General features: G+C 48.6%; 1 protein-coding gene across 1 annotated transcript in view; it reads right to left on the bottom strand.

The window, feature by feature from the left end:
• NPHP4 (nephrocystin 4) overlaps window positions 1–11,162 on the bottom strand; it is a 142,652-nt gene that overhangs the window by 91,925 nt on the left and 39,565 nt on the right. Inside the window, exons 7-9 of the mRNA XM_017856029.1 lie at window positions 7,864–8,000; window positions 3,347–3,528; window positions 2,372–2,498 (exon numbers count right to left, since the gene is read on the bottom strand). Of these exons, the coding sequence (XP_017711518.1) occupies window positions 2,372–2,498; window positions 3,347–3,528; window positions 7,864–8,000 (446 nt within the window). The remainder of the gene's footprint in view (window positions 1–2,371; window positions 2,499–3,346; window positions 3,529–7,863; window positions 8,001–11,162) is intronic.

Below are 11,162 nucleotides of genomic sequence, written 5' to 3'. Positions count from 1 at the left end.
AGGGGTGGGGAGGGGAGGGAGTGATTTCACAACCTCACCCGCACCCCAGATGCCCATGAAGCGGCCACCATCGAAACCACCTGTTGTCAGGAATTTCAGATGAGGGTTAAAAAGGAATAAAGTGTCACTAAGACATCTTGGTTTTGGCATACAGATGTCACAATCACAAGTAAATTACAATTAATATTCTCTAGAAGACACTGCGAGTGAGGCGCCAGACCCCCTGCTCCTCCCCACCTCCCCTCACAGCCCCTAGGCACCACACATCAGCCATCGGGCTGAGGCCATTTCTCTTCAGCTCACTCCCCAGCCTGGGCAGCCCCATCCCTCTCCATGAGCCACACCCACTCCAGAAGGCCCCTCGCACCCAAGGGTATTCACAGACAGCTGCATTTTAGCTGAAATTTCTGGTCATAAGTAAAGAAAAGCAGAACTGGAACAGTTTCATTAAATGACTGTGACTGCGTCAGGCCACAGAACACTTGGCACCTCTGGATTTCTGCACCTAATTAGGACTCGGAATCATAGCGACCGGAGGAGTGGACACTGGCAAAGTCAGCTCACCGCTGCCAGAAGAGATTAGAAACATCAAATGGCAGCTATACCCCGACGCACTGCTCTCCCGCCTGAGGCACACCCCAAGACTGTCCTCAGCACCTCATGCTCCTTCACAGGCTGTTCCCGAAAGAGCTGCCCAGTCGCAATGGCAGGCCGCGTCGCCATGGAAGATGTCTTGTCAGCCGTTTCTTGGTTTCTAATTTACTTGTTAAAAAGAATACAGAAGGGCCAGGTGCAGTGGCTCACACCTGTAATCCCAGTACTTTGGGAGGCCAAGGCGGGCGGATCACGAGGTCAGGAGATCGAGACCATCCTGGCTAACACGGTGAAACCCCGTCTCTACTAAAAAATACAAAAAATTAGCTGGGCGAGGTGGCGGGCGCCTGTAGTCCCAGCTACTCAGGAGGCTGAGGCAGGAGAACGGCGTGAACCCTGGAGGCGGAGCTTGCAGTGAGCTGAGAATGCCTGGGCGACACAGCAAGACTCCGTTTAAAAAAAAATAAAATAAAATTATACAGAAGTACCCCCAATCTGCAGTTCCAGTGACCCTCAGTCAACCTTGGTCTGAAAATATTAAATAGAAAACTCCGGAAGAAAACAGCCCCTAAGTCCTAAATTGCCGCCCTGAGCAGTGTCCCAGCCCGGGCGTGAACCAGCCTCCGTCCTCCGTAGCCACACTGTAGACACCACCCGCCACTGCAGTCGAGAGGCAGAGGAAGAGACAGAGACTACATTCACTTTTATTACTGTATATGTATTATAATTGTTCTATTTTATTGTTATTGTTGTTAAATATCTTACTGTACCTAATTTATAAACTGTAAAACCTAGTATGTGCCGTGGAAAGTCAGTACTATAGAGGTTTCAGGCACCCACCGGGGCCTTGGAACAAACGCCCCGTGGAAAAGGCGGAACTACAGTACTGGCTTTTTCAAACAGAAAACTAAATCTTAAGAACAGCAGGATTTGGGTTTTTCAAAGAATCTACATGAATATAAATGATGTTCACATATTTTCTTTCTTTCAACTGGACCTATACATTCTTACTCTTAGTGTTCTATAGGTATATATAAAGTTCCCTATGAGAAACCATCTCTCACGTGTGCAAATTCAAGCTTTACCACACTACTGTCATATAAAAATACATTAAAACGGCCTCATTTTTCAAAATAATTACCGATTCAATCATCATGAATTCACGCGATTACGATACATGAAACTTACTGACTTATGCGTTACTCCCAGCCAGCAGAATGCACCTGTCGTTTGTGAACCATCTATTTGGTCTTCGTCCAGTTTCCTGGTACACAACTCCTGAAACCCCCGGAGTCTCCGAAGTGCTATCTTTTGTGTGCTAATGAGGTGACCGTGGCTGGCAGCCCCTCGGTGGCTTCAGGATGGGGCTGCTCACAGCAAGACCAAGGCAGGGGGAGGAGAGTGACTGAAGGTTACACTGATCATCAATGGCCAATGTTTAATCAATCATGTCTACGGAATGAAGTGTCCATCAAAACCCAAAAGGACTGGCTTCAGAGAGCTCTGGACAGCTGAACCCACGGAGGTGCCCAGAGGGCGGAGCCCAGCAGGGCATGGGAGCTCCAAGCCCTTCCCACATTCTTTGCCCTCTCCATCTCGTCTGTATCCTTCGTAACATTCCTTACAATTAGCTGGTAAATGTCCGTAAAGTGATTTTCACTTATTATTTATAATAATCATGCCTCTTTTTAATGGAAAAAGCATTCATGCCCATTACATTTATCCTCAGCACAGAGTTCATGGCCAGAGGAACCTGAGTACAAAAGGCTGTTCTTACATTGCTGTCCACTCCTGCAGGGCTGCTGAACACGTACTCCAGCTGGAAGACGACCGCAAACGCAGGGTGGCCGACCATCTCTGGGAGGCGGAGGCGGCTTCTCAAAACCAGAGCTTGACTCCCAGAGCTGGGTCAGAAACACAAACCGGGGGCGTATTAGAGCTCGGGCTCCCATCTTTCCTTCATCCACATTGACCACCGTCAGCAACAGCCAAGGGGACACCCTGGGGGACACAGGGGTGCTGCTGCCACAGCAAGTCTACCATGTAACACTGCATGCTCTTCCCAAATGATCTGGAAATTCCCCCAAACCGTTGCTTTTTTTTTTTTTTTTAAGAGATGAGGGTCTCACTATGCTGCCATGACTGGTCTCAAACTCCTGAGCTCAAGCAATCCTCCCGCCTCGGCCTCTCACTGCTCTTTCAACCCCTTTCCAAATTACCAAAGCTTGATACAGCCTGATACGGCCAAGTTACCAGGAAATGCCATAGAGGATGGAGGCTCCTTCTTCAAGGCTGGCCTACGGCAGAGGACACCTGGTCTCTGCCTGGCACCACAAGAGAGGAAAGGCATGACACCCTGCAGTGATGTCTGCGGCACCTGATTTGGGAGGCACTGGATTAAACAGAGCAGCAGGTCTTGCTGCCCCGATTCTCTGTCCTGTGAGAAACTAATCACAGGGCACGCCTAGAAGGCAGCATGCAAGGCCTCCATAGACCCTCAGCAGCCGCAGCTGGAAGCATCCATAATGCTAACCCCCAAATTGTCAGAGCACAAATGGAAAAAAAAGGGGGGGCTTTTTCCGAACTTCCAACTCCAAGGTTGGTTCCTAATGGGCACAACTTAGCAAGAGGAAAGAAACACAAGGAAGAACTGCCCCGTGGGTGAGTCCACACCTGACATGCACAAACGACCTCATTGCATCGTGATCCCCTGTACATCCCCACCCATCCCTGGGGACCCAGGGGACAATACCTGGTCTTGGAAGAGGAGACCACTTTCCTGCTGAAGCTGGCTGAGCGCGTCAAGGCCACATCCATCTCAGGCACCAGTACAACGACCTGCGGCCTCTGCACGAAGCCCAGACCGTTGTGCACGCCCACACGCAGGCGCCGTTCCAGGATCTCCAGGCCACCACCGTCCAGTGGGCCACATCCCTGGAAGAGGCACAGGCAGAAGGAATGAGCCCTGGCACAGACGGGAAGAGGGAGCTCGCCACAAGTCCCTGGGGGAGGCGAGCAGAGAGAAGAAACTGGAGCAGAAGCTGCAGATAACTGCAGATCAGATGATACTTAGTCAAGATGAGTGCAAGCAAATGACAGATACAGCACCCAATCCCAGCCACTGGCCTTGGGCACTGCCCGGGGAGTTTTGGCATTTCCGACACAGCATGATCCTCTCAGTACAATGCACACCCTCAGATGCCTCGATCCCCAAACCCTGACACTAGCTTTCCAAGGTGGAGCTGACCATTCTCAAGATGCAGCAAACTCATATTTGGCTCCTTCAAGACTCCTCCAAGGTCCCATAGCCCACTTCCCCAGTCCCCTTTCCCAGAGGCTGCTTCCCCGGAGCCCACTTCCCTGGGGCCCAATTCCCTGGACGATGATGGAAAGGTGCTCAGAGGCAGAGCTCAGCACATTTCAACTCTGTCTACCGAGAGACCTGAGACTTGGTTGGTGTACAAAGGGAAACATGCTTAGGCACTAAGTCCTAAACCAATAAAAACAGAATCTGCCCCAAAGTGGTCACTCGATATTAAAGTGTTTCATCTTAACAAAAATGGACAGGCACTCTAACAAATGAACAAGGATATTCCCCCAGCTATTAGTGTTTATTAAATTATGTGATCTTTGCAAAATGATCCCCGAATTTTCAAGTTTTCTTTACCGTCCATTAATCAAGTGGAACAGACCTAAATTCAGCCTTTGGATAATGAAAATAAAACTATGCAGATAACTGAGTATCTGCCAGTTGGACTGGAACAAAAATACAAAGACAGTAAAAATACATAATAAAGTGATTTTAATGGGACTGTATAAAATTCAACAATGATATTCCTAAAACATCTCTACCCTCACACAATCTGCCCTGAAAAATGAGAAAACAGCAGGAACTACACCAAGGAAACTGATGTTGCTCTTTCAATCCTATTCTCTGTTTTGTGTGTACATAAGACCATATTATGTGGAACTGCATTTTCAAGAATGGGTAGGGAGCAAGCAAGTCCAGCTCATTCACACACGCGCGCGAGCGCGCACACGCACACACACACACACACACAATAACTTGCTAACTTAATAGACTACTAGGATGAGCACCTGAATCATTCATTCTCACAACTACATATTACAGCCCTACTATGTGCCAAACCCCGTTCATGCACATCACGTGTCATGGTAAACAAAACAAAGTCCTTGTCCTGGTAAACAAACACTCACAGCAAGAGACCAACAATAACAGATAAGAAGGCCAGCTGCTTCTTCCAGGAAGGGCTGAGCGCCCGGGAGGAACGCGGGGTGATGGCTGGAGACACGGTGGCAAGGGCGGGGAACAGCACCCCTGAAGGAAAGGCAGGGGACTCCGTCCAGACCTGAAGCCTGAGGGGAAACACTCAGAGATGTGCAGGAAGAACATTCAGGAAAGCCTGCTACATGCTCCAGGACCCATGCAGGGACAAACATGAGTCCGAGGTCACCCAGGCGGAGGCAGGCCTGAGTCCAGGACTGCAAAACAGGCCCAGGAAGTAGCACACAGTGAAACAGGGAAACCCGCAAAGACCAATCCATGCCCAGGAGGCAGCATGCAGTTAGGCAGGGGAAACCCGCAGAGACCACACCACATGCCCCCCAGAGGGTCAGGATCCCAGGTGTCAGTTCAAGGGCAATGAGAAGCCAGCAGCAGGTTTTCAACACAGAAGAAAAAGGGCTGAATTTACGTTTTTACACTTGATCTTACCCAAAAGGCCGAGAAGCGATGATTTATGTTTTTAAAAGACCTCTTTGACTACTGAGTGAAAAAAAATGTTCTCTGGGACTTTCAAGTGAACATGACAGGGACACTTCCTCAGAGAATTTCCTTCCCCCAGGACCTAAGGAGCAAAATATGCCAACAATTAAGGACGGTGGCATAACAGAACGCACCAGCCTTCAGGACCTGGCGCCAAGGCAGGACCCAAGCCTTGAATCTCAAAGGGAGGAAGGCAGGCACCGTGCCCATCTCTGCCTCCACCCCCAGGAGCTACGGCTGAGTTGGCAAAATCCTGGGAATTCCACCAAACCCTCATGGTAAAGGACTCATTCACAGCTCCAGGTAAGCGATCTTTAAAGCCACATCCTTTGTCCTGGAACCTGGAGTCCCCTACCTCTCTGACTCTGGACTTGGCCAGTGACCTGCTTTGGCCAATGGTAGAGTAACACATTTAATCCAAACAGAGGTTTGAAAATGTCTGCGCATTTCCAACTCCTCTCTTAAACATCTGCCTCCACGAGAGCAAGTCCAGACTGGCTGCCACAGGAGAGGCCACAGGGAGCCACCCCACCCCAACCAAGGTCATCCTAGACCAGCAGACCCCAGCGGACCAGCCAGCTCATTGCAGGCCCATGAGGATTTTCCAAAAAAGTCCCTTTTACTTCCTGCTCGAGATTCTACTAAAAGTCAGGATATACATGGAAGAATGCTCAGCCCCAACCTGAACATAGCCCAACAGTCCATCAGTGGTCGAATGGATTCATAAATCCTGGTGCCCTCACATGGATGACCATCCAGCAAAGAAAGTGAGCAAATGGAGCCACAGCCACTGCAGACAGCCTCTCACGGGAGCACAGTGTTGAGCAAAAGCAGCAAAACAATACAGAAGAAAAAAGTACGATTTCATTTAAAGATAGGTCAAAAGCAGGCAAGCCTATAGTGTTTAGAGATGCCTCGACAGGCAGTAAAACCAGAACAGAAAGCCAAACGTGATTAGCACAAACGCCCTAGGGAATGGGCGGGGAGGAAGGTGCAGCCAGGATGAGACCGGAGGGGCTCTGAGGGTGCCTCTGTGGGTGCCAGGCCCAAGGCCTCCCCCTGCTGTCCTTCCTCACGTCGCGCAGTCACGCAATCGCATTCTGCGCACTGCTGTGGGACTCATCATGAAAGGGGTGTGAAATGAAGAGGACTCGACGCAATAGCAAGATGTTACCCCACCAGGCTCTTGGCTCTCTGCAATTAAAGTTTCTTTCTCTTTGTTTCTGAAGTCCAAAGTGAAGACTCTTTCTCGTTCTAGGAGGGGGAACAAGGAGTGGTTTGCCCACAACCAAGGTCTAAGGGCCCCTCCTTCCAGAGCTGAGAGCAGCCAGGGCTGACCCCTCTTCTCCCCACTCCATCTGGTGACCATCAGCGAAGGTGCGGGCAAGTGGGCTGAGCCCAGGGCCCCAGCAGAACCAGGCAATCTCCGTCCCACATGCCTGCTCCCACTGCTGCTGGAGACAGAAGAGCCAGGGCGGTATTTGTGACAGTTCATCAGGTCCAATTTTTCCAGACCAAGGACAGATTATTGCCTAGAAAACATAAGCAATCCCCAAACCTGCAAAGGCTTTTCCAAGTCTTGTCTGGCATACAAACAAGCTTCTACACAGAAAATCCAAGAGAATTTTTGCTGTCAGAGGTGACGGGAGCTCTAGAAACAACCTCCCTGGCCCTGGTGTTTTACAGCTTACAAGCCAGGGCATCGCTGGGACGGGGCCAGAGAGGAAACCCCAGTGGATACTGTGCACTAGGCAGGCTGAGTTCCACACACCTCCAAGACACAGACATCCCTCCCAGGGGCCACAGGCAAATAGGCTCGACAGGCTCTGCCTAACAGATGGGCAACCACTCCAGACGCCCTGCCAGGGCACCTGGACAAACCCATACACTGAAAAGCAACAGACAGGAACGGCAGGGAGTGTGAACAGGCTCTCAGAGACCAGAACGCAATGATGTGTGACACGGGCAGGCTGAGGGGACGATGAGGCTGGAGGTGCCTTCCCAGGGGCCCAAGGTGGGTGAGATGACTGAAGGCTTCCAGCCACCTCTGGAAATGAACCCCATGTCCCCACGGACATCCTCTGAATATGGGAAAGGTTCTATGGGTTTCCCTATGCCCATCTGGTGACTTAGTTTACTTTAAATGAGGATTATTTCATGATCTACCAGAATTAATGTTAATTAACATCTCAGGTTAACTGCACCTTCGTCACTGTTCAAGTTAAAACAACGACTGGAGGCTCTGTGGGGGCCTTGGCTGTGGAAGAAAGGGGTCCCTGAAGGTCCAATTCAGCTCCAAAAAGTGGGAAAAGACAGAACCACGTCACTTTATGGCCACAAGGCCCTCCTCAGCAACATCAGATGCGGGTTCTCCCCTGCCCTACCCACCCCTGCCCTGCCCTGCCCCACCTCCTCCCTGCCCTACCCGGGCCCCACCCCTGCCTGGTCCCACCCTGCCCCCCATTATGCTTCTGACTCCACACCTCCTGGAAGTGGTCCTGGACGTGGAGCTCCAGCAGCTCTTCCTCAAACTTCTCGAGGGAGGGGTACAGGGTGAAGAATAAGTCGTCCAAGTGCCCCGTGATGGGCTTCTGGAGGCGAGGCTTTCGGAGAGCGTCGCCTGAAACAGTGAGGGTGCGAAAAGGATCAAAAACCCAGTGGCAGCCACCAAGGGTCCCCACCCACCCCAGCCTCAGCCGGGGCCTGCAGCAAGGAAGGGTGCTCAGGACCCCCACACAAAGCACAAGGCCCAAGCCAAGCCCCCACAACAATTAAGCAAATGCAGATTTCATTGGCAGTCCGAATTCTACCCCAAACCTCCTCCAGGAACAGTTTTTTATGTTTTGGTTTGTGTGTGTGTGTGTGTGTGTGTGTGTGTGTGTGTGTGTGTGTGTGTTTTGAGATGGAGTCTCGCTCTGTCGCCCAGGCTGGAGTGCAGTGACGCAATCTTGGCTCACTGCAACCTCTGCCTCCCAGGTTCAAGCCATTCTTCTGCCTCAGCCTCCTGAGTAGCTGGGACTACAGACAGCTGCCACCATGCCCAGCTAATTTTTGTATTTTTAGTAGAGACAGGGTTTCACCATATTGGCCGGACTGGTCTCGAATTCCTGACCTTGTGATCCGCCCACCTCAGCCTCCCAAAGTGCTGAGATTACAGGCGTGAGCCGCCGCACCCGGCCCAGGAACAGTTTTTATAATTCGACAACTCAAAGAACACAGATTGGAGAAGGCAAAGTGACATGTGCAGCCCTGCAGCCTGCTGCCCTGCATGGCTTCCTTCCTCTCTCTCCAGCAGGAACGCAGCCAGCCACGCCGCTCCTTACTTTACCGTGTTACCTTGAACCATCTGCAAACACACTGAGCAGGCATGAGCCTGTCAAGGCAACCAGCAAAATACAGCCTGAACAACACCATAAGAAAAGGGTCCCATCCAGGGAACAGTGGCCCCAGGGACCCAGCTCAGGGTCCGGTGCAGAGCAGGCCCATGAAAAACCTTGGCTGAGAGAGGGAAGGACCCAGGGCTGCCTGTGGAGCCTTCTCCACTGGCTCTAGAGCAAAGGCTCACCCAGGAGGAGGAAGGAGCCAACCGCTTCCCAATCTACACACACTCGTGGACTCTGCCCCTTCTTTCCCCACCACTGTCATCTTCTTCTGGTCCTAGCTCCCTCTCTTCCTATATTTTAATGATCTTTTACTTATGTAGATATGCAGATTTTTAAAAGCTAATTCCAAAGTTGCAAAAAAAAAAAAAGAAAACACCAAGGTAAGACTCAATGCCGATGAAACTGCCGTCAACAGAACACTCTCCTATCCTGCGGAAGGTTATGAGTCAGTATCGCCTTTGCCTTCGAGTACGTCAAAAGCTTTAAAATACCACTTTCTGCCCCAGTAATTCTACTTTTTGAACCTATTCAGAGAAAATAATCAAACACAGAAGCAAGGATTTATGTGCAAGAATATTCACTGAAACTTTATTATGATAGAGAAAAATCGAAACCAAATGTTCATTAGGGGAATGTTCATTAAACTATTATTCACTCAGGCTGAATAAGAACAAAAAATCACACTGTCAAAGATTATTTGATACACTGAGAAATAATCATAATATAAGTGAAAAGAATAGTAACATATAAAACTGTTATTCCATTTGATAGCAATGGTATCTAAAAGTATGTGCACTTACATGTATACACGTGTATCTGCAGGCAGCAATTGTAGATTATCTTCTTCATAGTTTTCTATATTGTCCCTATCACAAACTCACATTACGTTTGTCCAATGGAACAGAATAGAGATTCCAGAAATAAATTCATGCACCTACAGCCAACTGACTTTTAAAGAGGTGCCAAGAACACACACTGGGAAAAAGACAGTCTCTTCAATAAATGGTGCTGGACAAACTGGACACCCACATGCAGAAGAATGCGATGAGATGCCCTACCTCTCACCATTCGTAAAAGTCAACTCAAAATAGATTGAAGACTTAAACTTAAAACCTGAAACTATGAAAATACTAGAAGAAAACGGAAGAAGTGCTTCATAACACTGGGCTGAGTAAGGATTGGGCTGTGTAAGGACTTTTTTTTTAATAAAACCGTAAAAGCACAGGCAACAAAAGCAAAAAGAAACCAATCGATTATATCAAAATAAAAAGGTCTTACACAACAAAGCAAACAATTAACTGAGTGAAGAGCTAACCTGCACAATGGGAGAAAATATTTGTAAACTATGTATCTAACAAGGGGTTAATATCTAGAATACATAAGGAATTTAAGCAACTCAACAGCACACACACACACAAAAACTAGTAGCTTCATTTTAAAATGGACAAAGGGCCTTAATAGACATTTCTCAAAAGAAGGCAATCAAATAGGCTGTAGGCACATGAAACAATGCTCAGCCTCACTAGTCATCAGGGAAATGAAAATTAAAACCACAATGAGATACCACTTCATTTCAGTGAGAACGGCCACACCAAAAAGATAAAATAAGCGTTGGTGAGGATGTGGAGAAAAGGGAACACCTATACACTGTGGGTGGGATTGCCAATCAGAACAGCCACTATGGAAAACTAGACAGAGGTTCCTCAAAAAGTTGAAAATAGAATTCCCATATAATCCAGCAACCCTACTACTGAGTATATAATATCAAAAGGAAATGAAATCAGTATGTCAAAGAGATATCGCCACTCCCATGTTTATTGCAGCACCATTCACAAGAGTGGAGACACAGAATCAATCTAAGTGTTCATCTATGGATGAATGCATAAAGAAAAGTAGTGTATCTACACAATGGAGTACTTACACAGCCACGAAAAAGAATAAAGTCCTGTAGCTTGCAAAAACACAACACGGATGGACCTAGCAGACATCAAGGTTAAGTGGAATAAGCCAAGCACAGAAAGACAAATGCCACATGATCTCACTCATATGTGGGAGCTCAAAAAAAAGAGTTGGTACCATAGAAGCAGAGCACAGAACAGTGGTTACCAGAGACTGAGGAGGGGAGGGAGAGGTTGTCAAGGGGTCATGGCACAAGTTACAATCTAAATTCTGCTGTTCTTGCACAGCAGGGTAATGATGGTTACCAGTAAGTTACCGTAAAACACAACAGAGCTAGAAAAGCAGCTTCTGAACGTCCTGACCACACAGAAACGATGAGTGTGGGAGATCACGATCACGCTAGTACTCTCATTTGATCACTCTACAACACATACGTGTACTGAAACATCAAACTGTTCCCCACAAATATATACAACTACAGTGCGCCAAGAAAAATTTTA

Source organism: Rhinopithecus bieti, unplaced genomic scaffold, assembly GCF_001698545.2.
Source record: "Rhinopithecus bieti isolate Rb0 unplaced genomic scaffold, ASM169854v2 scaffold_40368, whole genome shotgun sequence".
Taxonomy (NCBI): Eukaryota; Metazoa; Chordata; class Mammalia; order Primates; family Cercopithecidae; genus Rhinopithecus; species Rhinopithecus bieti.
This window is presented reverse-complemented; position numbering and strand designations above follow the sequence as displayed.